This window comes from Prinia subflava, chromosome 3, assembly GCF_021018805.1.
Source record: "Prinia subflava isolate CZ2003 ecotype Zambia chromosome 3, Cam_Psub_1.2, whole genome shotgun sequence".
Taxonomy (NCBI): domain Eukaryota; kingdom Metazoa; phylum Chordata; class Aves; order Passeriformes; family Cisticolidae; genus Prinia; species Prinia subflava.
Window position 1 is genome coordinate 39,530,996 of NC_086249.1, and position 22,553 is coordinate 39,553,548.

Sequence of the window (22,553 nt, forward strand, 5' to 3'; positions counted from 1 at the left end):
ATGATTTTGTGTTTGTGCAGTGTGTTAGAAGGCAAACTGTACTTGATTTCCTTGGGTGTTTGCCAGTGTTCCATTTTCAGCCTCAGGACTGCTACAGGGAATTCCACATTGCACATCCCACGTGCTTTACATGCCTATGTTTTAGAAAATGTGATATTGATAATTAAATTCTTAACTGTCTCTGCTAGGAATTTGCTTCATATTTAGTGTTATCTGTCTTGGCAACACTTAATCTGAGCTTTCCTTTGTCAGCTGTCCTTAAGGATCTGTTTACCTTTCCCAGGAGAACAAGAGAATCTCTTGAAACTGTTCTGTCAGGTGCTCTTGGATACTAATTAGGCTGCTATGCCATTGATAATAAGAATAAAATTGAAGGTGCTTTTCAAATTCCAAGAAAATAATATGTGAAAAGATATGCTTTTCAGTAACATTTGCACTAGATACAGACTTAACATTTGATTTGCCTCCTAAAGCTACAAAATAAATTCTGGATTTATGCTAGTTTAGTCATCCTGTGTAAATAAAAATTAAGGGACATGCATTTGTTTTCTGTTGCCTTTTTTACTTTTTCTTTTAAGGGCTGGGCAAAAATTATTTCGCTCTCATGTTTTTGTGATCTGTATTAAACTGGTTATTGAAAGATAACTGGAAAAAAAGGAATTGAGAAAAAGTCAAGTGGGTATGAATTTCCATCACTTCAGACCCCATTGTACAAGAACAAAAGATTTTGGCTCTGTAGCATACTCTGCTGGAGAATATTGTCTGTATAAGCACAAAAATGTGTGTGCCATACTGTCAGGGAGGTTGCTACTGTTTCTTCTGTCAAAAAGTAGAAATTTGTCATTCTAGAGAAAAGAAGGTATGAAAAAAAGAGTTCGTAAAACTGTTAATGTCTTCTGAAAGTATAAAAAGCTTGAAATACCAGCAACAAATGCCTAAAAATCATGGTAGAAAGTGAGACAAAGGAGAGAATTTGTGGTTGACCAAGATAGCCTCTATTCAGATATTATTGCTGGAGGTCTCCCAAGATTTTAAAAAATGTAAATGTTCTCCACTGTTTATTAACATTCTTTCCTGAAACAAAACTGGAAGTTTTCTGGGGAAAAGTCTGGTTCAGATGTTAAATGTAACTTCAGTTTTCTTGCAGAAGATTTGTGTTCTATTTTCTCAGGGCTGGTTCTTTGGTTTCTGCTTATCAATCAACCAATATTTACTTTACTTTTTTCCTTCAAGGTGTAGTAATTACTAATGTTTTTTTTCAAGTGTTGCCAACTGATGACTTTGTTTCTACCCTGTTCAAAGCTCTAAAAACCTTATGCCTACTGGGTGCTTACATGCTCCTAAAGGCACCCTGATTAATATAATTGTCCCCATCATGAGGGATTCTTAAATCATTCAGAGAGCTTGAAATGCATGTCAATTTTCTTTCCAAACGTATGAAAAGATTGTTAAGAGGATAATGGTAGAAGAGCTTATCTAAAAAGGGAGAAGAAATTTGTTAAATTCTTGTTAAAATTTCTCCTTCAAGAGAAGGAAGTTTAAGATATTTTGTGGCTGTTGAATTAGAAGGTTCAGTTCTATAAAAGGTCTTTGAACCTACTTGGTAAAGGCTGGGTTGCTCTTGTGTTCATTTCACCTGAGGCCATGCCATTTTTGTTTGTTTCTGCTTTTAATCTTAAGCTGGAAAACGAAGAGAAAATTCTCATGTGCTTTTAAGGCTTCTTTGATATTGTTATTTTCAGAAAGTGAGGCCTCTGGACATTTGAGGGTCATGATTATTGGCACTATTAAATCAAGTACATGAAGCATGAAAAAAAATAGCTATCTTTCCTTAGCCGCTTGTGCTCTAGACTATTTTTCCTCTTTAGGGTTTTTAGATAGATATTTGCATTATACTTCCTTCTTACTCAGGTCTGCAAATAGCCACTTCTACCATTTATCTTGGGAAACATTAAGCTTTGAAGTGAACTGCTGTGCAAAAGATACAAGCTGAAACTGTATTTAATGTGAATCAGTACAGATCTGCCTGTTGGAATTGGAATTCTTCCATGCTAGGTCTGCTGTTTAGACTTGTTTTATACTAAATCAGATCTTGCTTATGATCCAGAGTTCCCTCTTACCCAGGTGAAAGTGGTTTTCCTTGTGTTGCTGGAAGTGAGCTGTGAAGAAAAATCAGAATAAGAATTGCAAGTGGGATACATTCCTTGTTATAGTTATTTGTGCCTTTTATTTCCTAAACTATTATGATTCTGAATGACAGAAAACAAATTATTCCGGTGAAAATACCTAATTTTTTTTAATTTTTTTTTTTTTTTTTATTGGGACCATAAAGAACAATCCAGCATGCAGTGTTTTCTCTTTTCTGGGACATGGAACAACTGTAGAGTTTTGTAATAAGATGAAAGGTTTTTATATATTAATGTATCTTGCCAGAATTAGAATTTTTGGTCACCTTCTGTATTGGTGTTGAGTAAGACAGACACTTCAGGCAGTTGAGTCTTTGTAGTGTTTCCAGTTCAGTCACCTGACTTAATTCTATCAGTAGGCAAGTCAGAGACCTTTTTTGTTTTATGTTATTAGAAAATGTTCATTTGTTCCCACTGCTGTTTGGAAGCCTATAGTTCTATAGGGTTTTTAAATTTCAGACAGTAGTCTCCATATCTTTGCAAATCCTCTCTCTCATTCAGACAACTCTAAAGAACCAAGTGTATCCAGGTAAAGAAATACCCTGGCTGTGGCAAGACATCTTGTGTTTGCTTTTCATTGTGCTAAAAGAAATTCTCTTCCTTTTATGGTGAGAAATATTTTAAAAAAGCAACCACAAACACCCTCTTTTTTACTGTTGAATTATAAATGAATATACTAGGGTTTTTTTAAACTGCAAAGACTAATAAAAGTTGTGGAAACTGTATTTTTGTAGAGTTTTTTAGCTATTAAAATACTACATATTCTTGTGTATTGAAGACTTCTTTCTTCATTTTGTATGTTAATCAGCTCTGCAGTGGGTGTCACAAGGGCTGAGTTGCATTTTCTTCTGAAAATATTTGAAAAATAATTGTGATAGAGAAATTGGAGAAAGGATGTAACAACTAGAGCATGGAGAATGTGTGCAGGGAAAGGGAGAAAACAATGATAGAGCAATAACTCAATTAGACGAATGGAAGGGTAGGAATGTTGAAGAGGAGTGTATGTTTTTTAACTTTTTTGTATTAGTTTAATTTTTGTTTTCCCATGAAGTGAAATTCTAGGTTTTTTTTTCTTTGCTCTCTCAGACAACAGACTGAGTATCTTTGCATGGTGCCATGGAGAGGATGTGGTGGTGATTCACAGGTGGCTGCTTGATGCAAGGGCAGAATTGTATTTTCTGTACTCCTGTTCAGAGTCTCACTTCTGTGGTGACTGTAAATGCCTCTGTGTTGCTTTGTATGACTTTCCTGGTTTTCGGGAAAACTGATAAGGAGGAGCAGTAAAATGCAGGCACTGAGTTTGCTGAACATCAGTTTTAGATGTGCAACTGAAAAATAAGCCCTCATCTGACAGGAGTGTTTTAAAATTTTTCTCAGTAATACCAGTGGACACTACAAAGCTTTGTTTGGAAGAGCTTTGTTTTTACTATATTATCTTTATTACTGAAAATATAAAAAGAACAGACTATTTCTTTAATGCTTTCTGCAGTACATGATGGCTTTAAATTCTTGGATTTGTTTTTAGATAAATGCATGTGCTTATAACTCTCCTGGGTTTTTGTTTTGTTTTTCCCCCAGAATTTAAACAAGCAAGCCTATGATTTGGCAAAAGCTCTACTAAAGAGGACTGCGCAAGCAATTGAGCCATACATTACTAATGTAAGTGAGGACTGCAAACAAACGTGGAAATCAATACTTTCTGACTGAACTGGTATAAAAAAATATTACATGAAAAAATGTAAAGACCTGAGAAATAACTTCTTACAGGTTGTCAGTTTTCTTTGAGAGAATGATTGTATGAATTAAGCAGTGTCCTTTTGAGTGTAATTCTTTACCATATAGAAACTTGTTAAGTACTTAATACTTGAAATTTTGGAAATGCAATGGATAATTTGCTTTCTGCTGTTTTGAAAGACCTTGTGGTTCAATCCCTGGAGTGACTGGAAGACCAAGTGCATTTATATATATTATTGTGATAAAAATATATAAACACATCGTTTCTGTAGCAATTTTGTCTTTTGGTGAGGAGATAAGACTGTTTAGAGCCAAGAAAATTGAAGACAGAGCAGAATTTTAGTGCTGTTGTCACAGCAGTAGAAGAGGAAGCAATCTAAGAATAGATGGTGAAGAAGAAAACCGAGTGGATTGAGGATTGTAGCAGAGTTGAATGCAGACATCATAGATACTGTAATAGAAGAGGGATGAGGGATCAGAGAGGAGGATGCTCTAACTTGAGATGCACAACAGAAAAAAAACCCCTTCTCTTCTTTTTTAAGCAGTTGAGGATTTAGCAGGTCTTATGGCATCTATCCAAAACCTCAGGAGCTTGAAAACAATAGAAAACCTCTAATACTTTCTGTTACTTTCAGGTGTAACACTAGAAAGTGGGTACTTCCTAACATTTTTAAAAACGCTTACTTCAAACCTGCTGTTTGGGAAGGTGTTGCTGCATGGGAATGTGTTTTTATTGTTGTTTATGTGTAAGGTTAGATTACAAACTGTGTGAAGTTTTCTGAGCTTTGAGGAAGTCTGCACGGTAAGAATCTTCCTTCCTTGAAAGAATGCACATGGAGTCTTCTTTTCTTTGTTTCTTACAAGAGAGAAATACTCTGCAATTCTGAATTTTTTTTTATTGAGATACATTAAAAACACAGTATCAGTTAGTTTCCTAACCAGGATTATATACACTGAGGCAACTCTGTATCCAAAAAGCAAAACATTTCTTCAAGACAGTCTTTAACTTACAATAAGATGCACTGTATTATAGATATATATATATCCCTCTTTAGTTGCTGCTTGCCTAACAGAGAGGACATAGTTGAAAATACTGTGGAAATATTTTCTTAAATGAGAAATATGAAGTTTCTCTCAACTATGTCAAATTTACCAAGAAGGAATATTTCCTTTAGGGTTGCATTATGGTGCTTGTAAATACAAATTCTGGAACAATCAGTTAACAATTCCTATGCTTGTACTTTCAACTCCTTAACTTGTCAGCTGTGTAGTGTAGTAATTAGTCAGTTGTTTCAGCCTTACTTTAAATGTTAGAATGCTTTTGAAATGACAGTTTTCAGTAGTGAAATAACTCTGAATATAAGTCCCATTATAAAAAGATATGATGCATTGAAACTCCTTTAAAGTTGTGTTTCTTAAATTATTTTTAGGCCTGCTGTAGTAAACATTGTTTACTGTTTAATGTGTTTTCCTTTATGTATAATACTTGATACAAGACAATGATATTTTAAGACTTCTGCTGTGGAATTCTGATCTGTGTATGCCACTTTCCATCCTTTTTCTTTTAGTAGTGAAATTAATGTTTTAAGATCAAATGATTGAATGTTTTAGGATTTAGCATAGGATTTAGAAGACTGTATGTATACTCTTGTTGTTGATGTGTACTCTGTTTTGTTTTCCAGTTCTTTAATCAAGTCCTCATGCTTGGTAAAACATCAATTAGTGACCTGTCAGAGCATGTGTTTGATTTGATTCTGGAGTTATACAATATTGACAGTCACCTCTTGCTTTCTGTTCTACCACAGCTCGAATTCAAACTTAAGGTAAACACTTTCTACTCTTTCTATATGTTTGAAACATTGATGCTTTGACCATTATTGTTTTGGGTTTTTTTTACTGACAAGTTCTTCAAATTACCTTCTCTGCATTCTTTAAAGGAAAACCTATAAACCCCCTCAAAAATGTAATTTCACGTGAAATGTATTAACCTACAGTGTATGTAAATATATATTTGGGATTTGGTTGGTCAATGAGTTTGACTTGTATATTTCAAGCAATAACACCGTTTTTGGATGACTTGGGAACCTGACCCATTTTGTTTCTGGGTTTACTTATTATTCATTGTGAAAGACCTAATATTTTGAATATATATACTAATAATTTTATTACTATTGAATGTATTTTTATTACAGAGGGCAGATTTTAGGTTTGTAGTGACTTTGGCCTCTTGTTAGTGTAATATTTGTTACCATAGTGGCTTGTTCATGCCTATTACTTTTCCCTAATGTTGCTGGGCAGGCACGCTGCACTTGTTGGATATGGGGTTTTTTAAATGCTTTCATCATTTCATTCACGTTTCCAAGAGAAGTAGGGTTCAATTTATTACTTGCTGTCTGTGACTTCAAATCAGACCTTTTTTCAGCCTTTAGTTCTTGTTCTTATGCATGACAAACAATTCTCACTCCAATAAAAATAGTACTTCTGCAGCTGAAGGTATTACTCAGGGCATTTGATCTTACCTGCTGCCATAATACTATATAATTGCAGTACCCTTCCCATCTTGAAAGTCCACTAGAATCTGCAGGTTCTTAAATTGTCGTCCTACTCCTTTATTGACGTATATTTCATGATATTCAATACTGATGTAATTTTTCAATTTTTTTTGTTTGTTTGGGGTTTTTCACTACACCAGAAACAAATCTGGTCTCTTTCTTCAGCTGGCTGATTTCAGCCCTAAGCATTTCCATGTTTTCTTTGTATTTCCTAATTTACAACACATTTTTTAATGTTTGCGTTTCTGTTCTTTGTTTAGTATGCTCTTTTTAGATGATGTGCATGTGTTTTGTTGCTGTCTCCTTCATCCTTAGTGTAGTTTTCTCACTGTGGTCTGAACCCTTAAGGGTAAGTGGTTCATGCTTGACGTCTTCAAGATTCAGTTGAACAATGTTTCCAGGAGATCTGTAGGTTTTGATAGTTACATTCTTACCACTGTTATTCCTTGATGTATTGTGGAACTCAATGTACTTTGTAGCTATTCCAAAAGCACTGCCATCATCTTGTTACTCCAGGTGTCTGCTTTGATACTTTAGGTTATAAGAAAAAAAACCCAAAAAGCCTGTTTTTCCCCACTGGCTATCAAATGACCCATCTTTTAAAGAAGAGAAAAAGCACCTCTATTTGGAATAGCTCATACCTGGTTTAAATTTTGAGATGGTGGAACTGGTTTCCCAGAGAACTTGAGAGTTCTTCATCTCTGGAAGTGTTTAAGGCCAAGTTGGGTGGGGCTTTGAGCAACCTGGTCTAGCAGAAGGTGTTACTGCCCATGGCAGAGGGATTGAATGATCCCCTTAAAAGTCCCTTCCAACCCCAATCATTTTTTGTCTCTAAATAAATTGAGGGGTCCTTATGATCTTTCTGTGGTGAGAAGAGTATTTTGAAGGTAAGTGTTCTAAATATTAATGAAATATAGTCAACCTGTGGGGTTTTTTTTGAGATCAGCACAAGTTCATTCTACATGCACACCTGCCAGTGATGATTAAATACTTTCCACTCCAACAGTATCTTTAGCTTTATTTTAAACAGCAGCAGTTATGTTGACATTTTTTAATTCAGTTCCAGGTAAATAGGTCACTAGTATATTGAGAAGAGAGTGTGATTTCAAGGAAACTCAGAGTGATTATGGTTGAAGACAACCATTTTTTTATTGCCTTGAGTGAGAAGAAACTGGACTTCAGTAACTTGATGAAGCCTTGGGTCAGATGGCTGGTAAAGAAAAAAGCATGCATGATAGTCCATACTGAAAACTGGGAGAGGGGAGTTTGCTTTTTCAATAAAGGTCAATTAAAATTAACGATACAATAGCCAAGAGCTTCAGTGAGCCCTGCATATCATTCAGAGCTTGTGATTGTGCATCATTCAGAGCTTCAGTGATTTAGTCTTTTCTGGATTTGGCAATAGTACTGTGTCTCTGTATGCCCAGTTAAGGAGCCTTGCCCTTCTGAGCTCGCTTACCATGGACTACTAGGTGTTTAAATAAAAGTTTGTAAAGTATATTTAGATCAAATACATAGTTTCACAGGAACATCCAGTTTTTGTTCTATAAAATTGTCTGGTATGGCTCTTGAATACAGAGTTTTGATAATAGAAGGCAAACTAGATGCAAATACTCCAGTAATGCTTAAGAGGTAGGGGGACAGTTAGTGTTTCCTAAAATCTCATATTGCTGCTTTTCTGCTTAGGAGATTTGTATTATTCATTAGCAGATGATCATAGAATCATAGAATACCGGGTTGAAAGGGACCTCAAGGATTATCTGGATAAAATTTTCTTGGCAAAAGCACAGTCTAGACAAAATGGCCCAGCACTCTGTCTAGCTGGATCTTAAAATGACCTATATTGGGGAATCTACCATTTCCCTGAGGAGATTATTCCAAAGGCTGATTGATCTCATGTTGAAAAACTTTCCTCTTGTGTCCAGTGTTGAAGGAAAGCTATGATTGTCAGAACAATTGAGTTGTGGAGATGTGCCAGAATGACCTCATCTTGCACTGAACGCATGGAAGGGGACATATTATCTGTGCTTTACAAAGACAAATTGAATGATTTTCTTTGCATCTTTGAAAATATGCATTTCTTTCTTAGCTTCAAAAGCAGTAAGTGAAAATAAATTTTGGTCAGATGAAGTACACTCATGGTACACTTACCTGAGAAAGACATCAAGGATTCCGGCTCACTTGAAAGCTGCTGAGGTGCAAGCTTGGTTTCAGGTATAAAATTGGCAAGTTCTGCATAAATTTGAATGGATTCTTCCGTGTATCAGCAATGTTAGCTCTAGTTGCATATTCTTACATGGAACAGACTTTCTTTGTAATATCGTATTGCTTTGCTTCTAAACATTTAGCCTTGAGAAAAGGAGCCTTGGGGAAGATCTTGACACTCATTCTATAACAACCTGAAAAGAGGCTATAGCAAAGTGAGGGGGTCGGTCACTTCTCCCGGGTCATAAGTGACAGCAGCAGAGAGAATGGCCTTGAGCTGCACCATGAGAGCTTAGATTTGGTATTCGGAAAAATTTCTTCACTCTAAGGCTTGTCAAGAATTGTAACAGGTTTCTTAGGGAAGTGGTAGAATCACTGTCTCTGGAAGTTTTGAGAAGGGATGTGGATGTAATAGTTTCTTTGTAAATACTGTAGCGTGCTTGATTAATTGTTGGGCTCAAGGATCTTAAATGTTTTTTTCCAACCTTTATGACAGTATGATCCTGTGGTTTTGTGGCATGCTTTGAAAATGAAGTGATAATGGTTTTCCCCGTAACCACCAGGTGAGCTTAACTGAGCCATCTCTGCTGCCTTCTGGTTGATTGGCCTGCCTTGTTCCCAGTCTCTGGGGCTGATGGGAGTTTGAGGATGTAAACAAACATCTTTGAGTTTGTGACTCATTACTTGACAGGATCCAAATCTCTTGCTCTCCATCTCCATGAAATTTTTTGCACTCTTTCTGGCAGGAAGCCTTCTGGTGTATCTTCATGGGTTTAGGGTTGTAGACTGTCTCTTTGAGTTGGGGTAAAATCGAAGGGCTTTCTCATCAGAGACCAAATAAATTTTTGGCTATGTGTAGAGGGGCTAAAAACTCTTAGTATGAAACTTGAGAGAAAGTTTATGTGTCTCAGTAATATTGTTGAACGTACTCACTATTTGGGATATAAATGATGTGGCCACCTAGTGTTGAAGCAGCTTCCCATTTTGGTACAGCAGTGAAGGCATAGGTAAAGGCTTTCTCCCTGTGCCTCTCCTCCTCCCCTCAAGTAGGCTGAGTAGAAAGAAGGTTGAAAGGGGACACGTGCTCAGCAATAAAAGGTCAGGGAAAGGAGGAGGAAAGGATTCATTTGTGTTCGTGCTGTTGTCTTCTCAAGTGAGCCCTGTGTGAGTGGAGACCCTGCTTTCCAGGACCTGCCAGGACATCTCCCTGCCGATGGCAGGTAGTGAAGGAATTCCTGTTTCTGCTTTGCTTGCACACATAGCTTTTTCTTTACCTATTGAATTCTTGTTCTCTTGATCTGTGGGGCTTTTAACCTTCCTTCCCTTCCTCTCTGTTGGAGAGAAGAATGAGAGGGACTGGGTGAGTGTTTGGCTTTTGACTGGGGTCAACCTGCCCCACCTCTATAGATCTATGTAAAGATAAAGCTCCTGTGTTCTCAGGTGGCAGAACTCTGTTGTTAAGCTCTGTGAGAGCTGTGTGAAATCATGGCTGCATCTTACTAGTAATTTGGTTTTTGCCTGATTATGGAAAAGACTCTGGGAAATTGACAGGAGAATGAGCACTATATTCATGTAACTTAACTGCTTCTGTGAGGGTCAGTCATTTGTGCCTGGCCTTGTGATCTTGACATTTTAAGGTTGTGTGTTTAAAGATGTAGTACTGACACAGGAGAGTTACGGGTTTGGGAAAGAGCTAAGAGTGTATTATTGTATGGGTCAGGTTGTAGATGAAACTGAAGGAAGGAAACTTTTTTCCAGTTTCATACTTGAATTTTAGTAATTTCTGTTACAGAAAGCAAATAACATTTAAATGCTCAGGAGAATGAAAAGCTCATGAATAGACTGTTTTGGAAATAATTGTCATGGGGTTTAAGCTTTTATCTTACTCTTTTACTGAACCAATATGATGTAATGAATAAAGTCAATGAAAGGTTGACTTCTTATTTTAGAGCTGCCTTTCTTTCTTTATATGGTAATTAAAATTTTCATAAGTTTCATGTTACATGTCCACCTCTTATTCCCTAATCCCTCCAGATCTTGAGTGCTGCCTATTCTTTTGGACTCAGTAGAGGTAACAATCTGACTGGCTTCAGCCGCTGTTACTGACAGACTCAAATGTCTGGGCCAAAGAGCAGCTGCCTGTGTGCTGGGACCATGTATGGGGAACTGAAAATATCCATGTTCAGTGGCAATTTGTGTTGACAGGTCATGATGGAACACCATTACAGTGTTGGGTTTACTTAAGAGGTGAACGGTGTGACTCCTCAAGTACAGAGTGTCTCACACAATGGAGAGACCAAGATTTTTTTCAGATGTCCCCTTTTTTCACCCTCAGAAAAAAAAGTGGAGATTAAAGTAGAATAAAGGAGAGAGACTGTAGCAACAGTGTATTCATTCAGTAAATACAGGTTTGTTTTTGTTAACACTTGGAGTGTATATAACTGTGCTTCAAGGAAGCCAACATCAGGACACAAATTTTAGAAAGGACCAAATAATTATGTACCAAGGTCCATAATCATAAGTATTTGTTGTTTCTACAACACATAAGTAGGTTGTCTTATAATTGGATTAGTGGCTGATACAGTGAAAGCCTCTTCTGCAACTAATTAATTAAGGATATTTTGAGATTTTGTTGTTTTGTGGATTTGTTTTGTTCTGTTTGGTTGTCTTTTTCTCTATATTTCTAGCTGTATGATTAAGTAGTTGAAAGTTTAGTGTGCTCCCAGCTCTTCCATCTAGCTCCTTCCTTCTTGCTCTGAGTCAGTGTTGGTTACCTCAAAAAATTCAGAGATGCTTAGTGTTTTAATGTTTTGTTTGTTTAAGCAAGAGTGGATAGGATGTGAGTCATGGAGGCTGGACTAATGTAGGTGAAAAAAACCCTAGAAGTTCTTAACCATGGCCCACAGAATAAGAATTTGTAATGTAATGGGCTGAAACTCATTAAGAAGAAACTATCATTTTTTGCAGATTAAGAGGAGGTGGTTGTAGAATGCTTTCAGTAATGTCAATGTGAATGTGAATTGGAAAAAAATTGGTCCAATGCAAAAAAAAAACATATTAATGGATTTGTTATTAATGCTTTGAATACTTAATACTAAAGTGTATTCAAAAGAATTAGTCTTTTGTAATGTAGTAATATATCACTGTTAGAAATTACTTCATCCTTCACTTCTCTTGATCTGCTACTTTAAGGATTTTACAAATGCTTTTACTGTTCTTAGGGTTGTGAATTAAAAAGACATGCTGGCAAATGTTTCAGCCCTTTTATGGTATTGAGTCAGGAGAAATAGTTTGTCTCTAAAGCTGTGGTGTCATCTAAAAGAATTCTGACTGCTATATTGTGCTCTTATTTCTCGTTCATGTTTGAAAGGTGATGCTGAACCAATAAGAATTCAAAGATACTGGGGAAAAAAAGCAATATTTTACAGTTCTTATCTTTTATCAGAAAAAAATGGGAATAATAAGGGTTTAATAATATCTAATTAATATAGATTAATTTTAGCTGCCCCTTTTCAGGGAATTGTTGCAGCCAATTGAATTTTCTTCCTTTTCTTTAATAAGCAAAGGAAAAAAATTGGGGAGCAGTGAGTACATGCTAATTGCACAAATGTTAGCATACATTTCCAAAGTACGTGAGAAGGTTCACATACTGTGTTGTATTAAAGAATGTAATGCAAACCAATGAGAAAACAAGGCCTTCTCCAGTATATTTCCACCATCATTGTTAGTGCTCATTTTAATTATAGGACTCTGTTGTACCTCAGCAGTTTCGAATATAGACTCAAATACAGGACCACATCCTGTGGATCTCAGATCTTGGGTACTGAATCTGATGATCTCTAGAAACTTGTATTCTGGAAACTGTTATCTTTAAGTAATATTTTTAATTAAGCAATTAAGCATTGCTCTATAAAACTGTGAACCTTTATGTGCAGACAAGCATAGACTGACTTTTGCTAAGTTTTGTGTTGTGTCTGAATTTGTACAGACGCTTATCAGATTTCCTAACAATCAATAAACTGTAAATAAGTGTTAGAAAGATGTATTTTTCAGCAGGCTTTGTTCACAACATTATTTTCTCTACACTGTTTTTCATTCTCACAGTCTTTATTATTTTGTCTTCTCAAAAAAATAATGAAGAGATTTTGTCTTGAGATAGGCATTTGTATATAAGAGAAGTCTATTGATCTGTGTTGTGATATTTCTCAAACTACCTAAATATGTTGGTGTAAAAACTATACAAAACAGATCTCTGGTTTTTGAGTTAGTTTTCCTTTTAAATTTCAAAAATATCTGTTCATTTTCCAGAGCAATGACAATGAAGAACGTCTGCAGGTTGTGAAACTTCTAGCAAAAATGTTTGGGGCGAAGGATTCGGAGTTGGCATCTCAAAACAAACCACTTTGGCAGTGCTACCTGGGGAGGTATATTCTGATTTATTTTTCTGTCTAGGGAGGATAAACATCCAATGAAGTCAAATGCAGTTGGTTTGGTTTTTTTTAAAGTGACACAGCTAAGCATGAATTCCCTCCTGCTGCTTTATCTTAGATCTGGCAGATAATGCTAAAGCAATTTTACACATATCTTCCACATCTGTCATTCTGCAGAGTGAACATTTACAAATCATCTCCTTAAGTGTTCATTTTTTTCAACTAGCTTTATTGCCATTGTCAAGAAAAAGGAATATTTTAATTTCTTCAGTGAAGCTATTCAATGATAGATTAATTTTAAAACAACATCAAATGACATTTTTAGTATCAGGTGACATTAGAACTGCTTTTGAGGCTTTTAGGTACAGTCTTTGTTTATGAGTTTCAATTTTTTTTTAATGGTAGGAATACCTTAAAAGAAGTATGTAGTATTTACAATGCTGTAAACATACTTAGTCTTTTTTTAAATATTCTGCAAGTTTGAGATGGAAAATATAGCTGGAGCTTGTAGTCAGGAGAAACTCAAGTTTGACTACCAGAAAGAAAATATTTTTGATTTAAGTGAAAGAGGATAAATTCTAAAAAGTATTATAAATGCCATAGTTTATAATGTAGCATTCAGTTAATCAAACGCAGAGTCCTCAAAGAAAAGCTATTTTTAAGAATACAAGAAACTTAATTGAAGCAAGGTATTTTGCTTCAAAGTATGTAACTATTTAAAACATGAAATGTCATCAAAAAATACCACACCTGATTGGGCCCGAAGGAAAATGCTTCATTATGTTACAAAGTGATTATGGGCAGTTTGTTTACAGCAACTGTTTTCTACTAGTTATGAATCACATGTATGCGTTTACTACTTCCAGAGATTTTCACAAAGTTATGATAGCTGTGTTATTGAAGGAAGCATTCATAAAAATCTCTCGATTTTGAAAACATACCTGGCTTTTACTAAAACAGGTATTCCTTAAAATCTATTTATTTGATAAATATTTCAACAGTGTTCTAAAATTACATTTTTAATTTGTTTTATACCAAGGATTTTGAGGGTAGCTTGAAAATGCATTTAATTTTGGAGGAGTTGTCTATAATTAATTGCATCAACAGTTTTGTTATAAAATGACTTATATAAGTTAAAAATGAGAAAACACTAGTTTTCAAGCATCAAATCTAGTTCGGTCTTCTAAAAGGAAATCCTATTAAATGATCCATTTCGGAAGTTTGCATCTCAGCTGCAAACATGCATTTTTTTGCTGTCTGTTGTGCAGTATATGGAGGGGATTATAAAATTTTGAGTTTCTGATACATGGCTCATGGTTAATTATGTGTAGCATTACAGAAAAAGAATTAAAATATGTCACACATCTAACAGTTTTTTGTCTGCTTGGGAGTTTTTAATGTGCACCAGGAGAAGATAATTCTTTCCATGTTCAGAACATGAATCAACAAATGAGTATGAAATTTTTTTTAAGCTAAAGACAGCTGTGAAATCGGGGAAGCTGTATGCATGTAACCATGCATGGGAAGCATAAAAACATTTTCAGAAGTGTTTGATGTTGTGTAGAAATTACAGATTGCTTTGGTAGAAGTGAATTTTTTTTTTGTTGTAATGGATTGTCTCGTTTCTAACTAGGTTTAATGATATCCACGTACCTATTCGCCTTGAGTGTGTCAAATTTGCAAGTCACTGCCTTATGAACCACCCCGACCTGGCAAAGGACTTAACAGGTATCCGTTTTATTATAACATTAAAATACCATTTTAAGTCTTCTGGAAGAGCCAAAAAGGCCAGTTGTAATCCTAAGTAATACTGTGCAGCACCTAATTGATGGTGGAGTTCTAAGTCCAAGTCCCTGCCTTCAGTGTTGCTTTGCAGGCTGAGGGGATTGTACACAAAGAATGCCTCAGCTAGAGGGATCTCTGCCTCTCATGTGGTAGGTGCATCCCCAACTGCTGCTGAAATTAAGCACCGTGGGATCAGGTCAGACAGCCCGCCTAACCTAATGGTCCTGGCATTTATTAATGAGGGTGCATAGGGGAGACTTAAGTTCCACAAAGCTGAAATGTTTGTCTTATACAGCCATTGTCTAAAACATCATAACAGTCCTCATAACTGACCACAGCTTCACGGTTCCACCTCCTTCAGATCAAACACAGCCTGTAATTCAGGAGCTCTCTAGGAAGAAGGCAACTGGCATTAATGGAAACATTTAGTATTTGCTGCTCCCCATGTCTTACTAAAAAAAAAAGTAATTAATGAGAATTGGTTGATTTGCTTTGTAGACTGTATCTTCCCCTGATCATTAAACTCCTACCTGTAGTTTTTTTTTTGAGGCAATGTCTTTGCTAGTTGGTCTAAGGAGGGATTTAAAAGGACTATCAAGTGCTTGGGATTGCTTTCCTGCTGGCTGAGTAATTGTCAAATTGGACACAAAGAAACAGGCTGGAGTCGCCCTGTAGTTATAGTGTTATCCACAGATTAGCTCTGTGGGTGGAGCATTGAACACCAGGTTTGTAGGTTTGATTCCCATATGGGCCATTCACTTATGGGTTGGACTTCATGACCCTTGTTCAGTCCCTTCCCAATGCAGAATATTTTGATTCTGAATTGTTAAGCCATCTTAAAAAACCCAAGAGGTTCTGGGTCTTTCCTTAATGGAACGGTAAAAATATTTTCATTTTTGATTATCAGAATTATATTTTACATTTATCTTTTTTTTACATTGCAGAAAGACTTTGTGCCCCCTCTAATGGTATCCTCTGGGAAATGTAATTTTGCTTGCCCCTCCTCTCTCTCCCCACAGTGCTTATCAAAGTCAAATTGTTGAAAAATTTCTGTGGCTCACTGGTACTGGAGACAAGAATTGTTTTGTGTACTGGCAGTACTTTTCATTTGTTTTAGTTTATGTTCCTGTGAAACAATAGGGGTTTTTTTGATTTAAAATGTCATAGCTTCCATAACTGCAAAGCATTATTTTGAAATACGCTCTTTTGGTGCCTGGGCTGATTACCAGTAATGTTAATGGCCAGTGTTTCAGATGAGACTTGAAAATTTTCACTGGTCATTGAACAGTGATGAGAGAACAGTAACCTCTGGTTATTTCATTCAGAGTAAGGTCTGAGTTTGCAAAGTTTCCTAAAGTTCTGAGTGTTATACTGATGTATGCAGTGAACTGCGATCTGAACTTCTGTGTGTGTGTTCCTACCCTTTTGTGCTTCTAAAATAACCTAAAATACAACTAAAAAGATAAATGAACTTTACCATTTTATTTGCCAGCTTTTTAACATGACAATAATAGCTATCAGATTTGACACCTAAAAGCAGAAGCTTTAAAATGTTGATAGTATAAGATTATTGATGTTAGTCAGCAAGTAGCAGTGTACCAGAGTAATCTAGAAAAATTATTTAAGAAGGATAAACTAGGATGTATCTAAATAAGTGTTATAGTTTGAAGTATCTCTTGATTTGTCCCTGCTGATGATGCTTACGTGACTCATACTGTTGAGTGTTTCTGGAGCAGGTGAACTAGATTCCTTGTGGATAATACAGAAGTATTGTTGCAGAAGTGCAACTAATGTGCTCTAGGAGCCAAAGGGGATGGAGTCTGTAGGAAGAGAGTAGCCTCTAGCCTGATGTAAGACCTTGAAATGTATGTGGTGTGGTTACTGAGTTCTCAAGCACAGTCTGTTCTACTCTACAGATCCAGTCCTGCTTGGCTAGGTAGTTGCTAATGTATACATGGTGTAACTACTATAAGAAATAATAAAAAAATACTGTAGCCACATAATTCTTACTTCAGTAATGCCAGTAATATACATACTTAATAGTCTAAGCAAATACAAGATATTACTGACATTTCAACTAGTCTTGGAGAAAACTATTGGTTTCTTACTGCTAAAGCTTCAAATAGAATAAAATAATTTTTCTGTTTCTATCTAGTGGGGAAAGTAGCTGAAGTTGTATACTTACACTTACTCATTTTTCCCCTCAGAATATCTGAAAGTAAGGTCACATGATCCTGAGGAGGCCATACGGCATGATGTTATAGTATCCATAGTTACTGCTGCTAAAAAAGATCTTTTGCTTGTCAATGATCACCTGCTAAATTTCGTCAGAGAAAGGACACTGGACAAGCGGGTAAGACATAATTAGCATTGGTAATAGCTGTGTTTTATACTTTTAAACTGTAATATTCACCTTTTTGAAAATCAGCAAAATGAAAAATGCTGTACTGATTTTACAATTACAAATGAAAACAATAAGAAAGCAAAAAATCTTGATGCAATCTATTTATGAGGTCCCTTCTTCCCATGAATAGAATGCTACATTTTTCATTGTGCATTATTATATTTAAGATTATATGATTATGTTGGAACAATGTTGTTCCAGTTGGCTGGTCTAGTGAAACTTTTGAGTCAAAGAAAACCATTGTAAAACAATCTAGCATTTTTCTTAAGGAATTTTTCAAGCAGGTTTCAGAATGTATTATATGTATTTTAGACAAGCTGCTTTTAGTTAGATCATTGAGAGACTGCAAATCAGTGTAGTAGCTTTCAAATTTGAATAGTCTTGAATTTTACTTTAGATATATTGCATTATTTGGTAAAATTTATAAGGTATCCTACTTAATTTAAAGCACAGTAAACAGGTTTGTTGATGGCTAACTTGAAAAATTATCACCTATTTTTTTTTTCATTTGGTGACATGTTTTTTCTTGTTGCCATAACAGAAATGCAGATATTGAGTACAGAGTGTGAGAAAGGGTGTTGTCTTAAATCTTTAATAATTCTAAATTCAAAAGGCATACTAATATGGTAGTTACTGGTGTTGAAAGGTTTAGTGTAATAGATATGATGCAACATTCATCCTAATGAGACTGTTGTACTTAGAACTCAGTTTAACTTTTTTGCTAATTAAATTTTTATTTTGGTGTAGAATAGGAAATGCCTAACAGAAAATTCTGCAGTCTTTTCAGTTTTAAGTTTTGAACTGCTAAACTGGCTGCTGTTTCTTTTTGTCAAGTGGAGAGTGAGGAAGGAAGCCATGATGGGACTTGCACAGATTTACAAGAAATATTCATTGCAATCAGAAGCAGGAAAAGAAGCTGCAAAACAGATATCATGGATCAAAGATAAACTTCTGCATATATATTACCAAAACAGTATTGATGATCGGTAAGTTAGTTGTAAAAGCTGGTGATTCAGTGGCTAAGTGTTATAACTTGTTATGAAGATTTTTTTTTTTCCTTTGTGTTCCAGTGCTAATGAGAAGGAGGGATCTTGATAATCCTGTATGTTTTGATTCAGTGCATAATCTTATATAGCTGCAGCCAAATGCTGTCCTGTGTTTTCTTCTACTTTATTTTTTGATTTCTTATTTTAAGGCCAAAAGTAATTCTCAAGGGTATGAGAAGTTGGAATATTTCAGAAGTCTTGGGTGTACTTTGCCACTGCTTCAGTAGAGGGGATTTTTGTTTAAATTTCAGTAACTTGTTAATTTTTGTGTTAAAATTTAGTAAGTAAACTTGCCTGGATAATGTTGATTTAGATTTGCATGTTGTTCCTGGATGTTTTGAAGATAGCACATGACAATGTGCAAGCCGTATCACTTTGCAGAAAGTTAGAGTTCTGTAGCTTAGAAATGGTACTTGAGGCCTTGTCCTGGATTTGTGGTGAAAGCAGTGCCTCTGTCATACCAGCTGTAGCCTTGTATAGGGTTGTTGGGATTGAAGAAGAGATGGTTGCTCATGGGTAACAAGTTTGGGAACAAGTCTGCCTTGACTAATCAAGGTCATCGTGTTGGCTTTGGAAGTGAGCCTTCACAGTGTGTTCAGATACAAATGGCATTGCAAACTCATACAAGTCTTTTCAAAAATTCAAGACCTCAGAAAGTTATCTTCAAAACAAGTAGTTATTTCATGGAACTGTGTAAATGGACAGTCTGGATCCTTACATCCAGTCTCAACCTCTGACATTTTTCTTAAACTTTTTAAACTAGCTGGATTTGGTTTTGATCACATGCTCCAACTGTGCATAAGGAATTTTGTTTTCTTTTCCAGCATAAAGATGTATGATTGTTTTTACCTGTTTGCTCCATTCTATTACTACTGATCTCAGTCTTGGACTTCTTGGTATTTGGGAGTAGCATGTGGGCTGGGTTTCCTTTTTTTTTTTTTTTTTTTTCTTCTCAGTCTTTTCTAGATAACTGTCAGGCCCAAACCTCTCTCTCCTCCGTTTCCAAATAAGGAACTTCATATTACACAGAAGCTGTTAGTAATTTTCTTGGGAATATACCTGCATTTATATTGCAGAAGCCAAAGTCTTGGGATAAACTCAGCCTGTGGGGAAGGGGCCAGAAAAGGGTGGAAGTCAGCTCCTTCTAATTAGTATCTGAATTATCCTTCTGGGCTTCATGATATTGTGTGACATAATCAACATATTTCTTTTTTAATAAGCATTAGTAGTAGTAGCAGCAGTATTATTTTAGGCCAATTAATTTGGGTCAGTTCGTGAATTTATCCCAATACTGACTCATAATGAAATTAAATGATAACATCTTATTGGATTGATAATTAATATCTTTCTCAAATTGTTTGGTTTCTTCTAGATGAATACATCTGATTTTGATAATGTCATCTGTTGAATCTCCTATTGCCAGCATTAACATTGAGTTTTCTATGATGACAAATTTGTTATGTTTATGCTGAGTTATGTCAAATAACTTGATCCTTTAGGTTTTCGAATATCCGCATTTTCTTAGGCAATAATTGATGTTGAGATAGGGCTGAGAATTTTTGAATTGATGTTTCAACAGTTCCAGGCCGTGTTCTTCTTGCACAGCTGAAGTGTCTTAATCCTGTCTTTCAGGTTACTTGTTGAACGCATTTTTGCTCAGTACATGGTCCCTCATAACTTGGAAACAAACGAGCGAATGAAGTGTTTGTATTACCTTTATGCCACCCTGGATTCAAATGCTGTGAAGTACGTGCTGCTTTTTACCACTTGCAAAATAATTTTTAACACAAATATTATTGTAAAGTAGCTCTAAATTGTTATGAGTAGCCTAAGTCAGTGGACAGAAATAGTTTATAAACTATTAGAAAACAGAAAATAGACATAGCATCTATTTTTCCAGTGATATTTTGAAAAAACCCCAAACTTACAGGATGTTTTCTAACAAGATGCAGTACATTTCAACCCTAAACAGCTAAAAAGAAGTAGTGTTGAACATCTGGAAGGAAGCTTGAGTGCACGTCAGTCCTTGTATGTGTGCAAAGAGGGAACATAGATATATGGTAGATCAGCCCTAATCTCACCTGACAACTTGTTAATTAGTAAACTACTGGTTGCAGCAGCCAAGGTCACTTAAGAATGAGAAGAATTTACTTGTGTTTCCTCCTTTATTATTATGTGATGTGCCTTCTCCAGCTTTAAACGGGTACATGCACATGAGTTTGACTAATAACAGTTTTACTGCTGCAATGTTCACAGCTGGATTAATTTTAGATTGTTTTACTTTGTTTTTCATGTAGTAGTACTCAGTCACCTGAAAATCAAATAGAGGTTTTTTCTCCCTGTGAAAGAGACTAGAAAAGGCTTTGTATATGAATGAATACCTTAAAAGATCCCAAAGCCTTCCAATACTACAAAAACTGATACTTGAATCCCTTGAATTTCTTGTATTGCCTGTCCAAAGATATGACAACTGTAACAGACTAAAATTATTAATCATATATTGAAAATAAAAAGTTACTGTTCTAGTAATTTTTAGTGTAGGCTCAATGAAAATGCAGAATGGATTAAGTTACTTGTTATTTCAGGTAGCAAATAACTTCTGAATTCTACAGTTCTTGTATGCAGCACTGCTCATTTTAAAGACATATTTTGTTCAGTTATTTATATAGAAATGATTTTTTACTTGTGGATTCTGTAAGTTTTGTAAATGTGGCTGCAACCTCTATTTATATGGCTTACTATTCCTGGAAAGTGTGCTAATTTTCTATTCTGCTGAATATCTTTCATGCATCTCTTATAAGCTTAATCATGTCCACTTTTCACAGTTTATTCATCTAGTAGCTGCTTCCTATCTGCAAGCAAAACATTCGTTTTGGTGATAAAAATCTTAGACATCTGCTTTAAACTACTTCTCTGTATGTTTTTAGAAGAGTCATTTCAGGCTTGTACAAATGAGTTCTTAATGGACCAGAGATTAGTTATTTCCTCCTTCTTTGAAAGGCAATGTATTAGAGCATCTGAAATGAAACTTGTTTCAAAACCTCACTTTGTTTCGGTCTAATATGATCTAATATGACCAAGTACATTTTCCCTATTATCCTGCTAGGAAATATTTAGCCTTTGCTCACACAGCAGTGAAAGTTCAGGTGATAAGTACATTTCTGAGTCTGAAATTGAAAAGACCATAAAGACTCCTTTTGGACAGTTGTGTTACTCCTTGAAGAGATAATTTTGACAATTCTTTTATTTTTTTCTATTTTTAGAGCATTGAATGAAATGTGGAAATGTCAAAATCTGCTACGACACCAAGTAAAGGATTTAGTTGATCTAATAAAACAACCCAAAGTGAGTTCAACTTAACCTTTATTCCCCAGTGAATACGCAGTGTTAGTTAATGTACTCTTTTTAATTCCCTTTGTTTGGCTATCTCAAGCTTATTTGTAATAGTAGATTGAAAATATTGTGAAAGTTAACTGATACTCCATTAGACTACATTTACTTAAGGAAATGTATATACATTGTGTTTGTAGAATTGAAGAGGAAAAGGGTACTATAGAAGTTTCTAAATGTTTTGCCAGTCATTTAATACTAAAATATTTTCTCACAGTGTTTGAGTTACATCTTGCCAGAACTATTCTGGCTGTTGAAACAGGGAGAAACCAGTATAATATTTTTGACTTCCAAATCAAGTAATTAAGAAGAAGTACCTATATAAACCCTCTTAAATTGTTATCTTATGTGTCATTAGTAGGTTTGAAGAAATCAGAATAATTTTGTTCCAGCAGGACACTTGTCCCAACAGGTTACTTGTTTCTCTTCCCTCTCAGAAATTTCTTCAATATTGTATTGGAGATACCAGACTACAATTTAATTTTCTTGTTTATGGATTTTCTCAGATGGGAAAAATGAAAATTTATTGAGCATTTAAGATATTCTTATTAAGTGAATTTCAGTTTGTTTTAGTTACAGCAATATTCATACTCATGTTTGGGATAGGGAAATTATAAAACTAAATTCTTGGTATGGTTTGGAATATAATGAAAACTTGTCTTTAATGCTAGAAGTTTGATCTGATGCTTTTTTAACAGAAATAATACAGAGTAGAAAACATTGCCATGCTCAAATTTCTGTGTCTGTGTGTGTGATTTTTCTTTTCAGTATATAGTGTATATAGTTGTACTGAGGTAAATTTAATGATTATCCATTTGCTG

The 22,553-nt window shown here is 35.3% G+C and overlaps 1 protein-coding gene across 4 annotated transcripts in view; it reads left to right on the plus strand.

The window, feature by feature from the left end:
• Positions 1-22,553, plus strand: part of PDS5B (PDS5 cohesin associated factor B) — a 101,735-nt gene that overhangs the window by 34,266 nt on the left and 44,916 nt on the right. For all 4 annotated transcript variants that reach the window (XM_063394781.1, XM_063394778.1, XM_063394780.1 and 1 more), the window contains exons 7-14: positions 3,765-3,845; positions 5,603-5,743; positions 12,986-13,101; positions 14,741-14,835; positions 17,100-17,245; positions 18,131-18,282; positions 19,975-20,088; positions 21,606-21,687. In XM_063394781.1, coding sequence (XP_063250851.1) covers positions 3,765-3,845; positions 5,603-5,743; positions 12,986-13,101; positions 14,741-14,835; positions 17,100-17,245; positions 18,131-18,282; positions 19,975-20,088; positions 21,606-21,687 — 927 coding nt within the window. The remainder of the gene's footprint in view (positions 1-3,764; positions 3,846-5,602; positions 5,744-12,985; positions 13,102-14,740; positions 14,836-17,099; positions 17,246-18,130; positions 18,283-19,974; positions 20,089-21,605; positions 21,688-22,553) is intronic.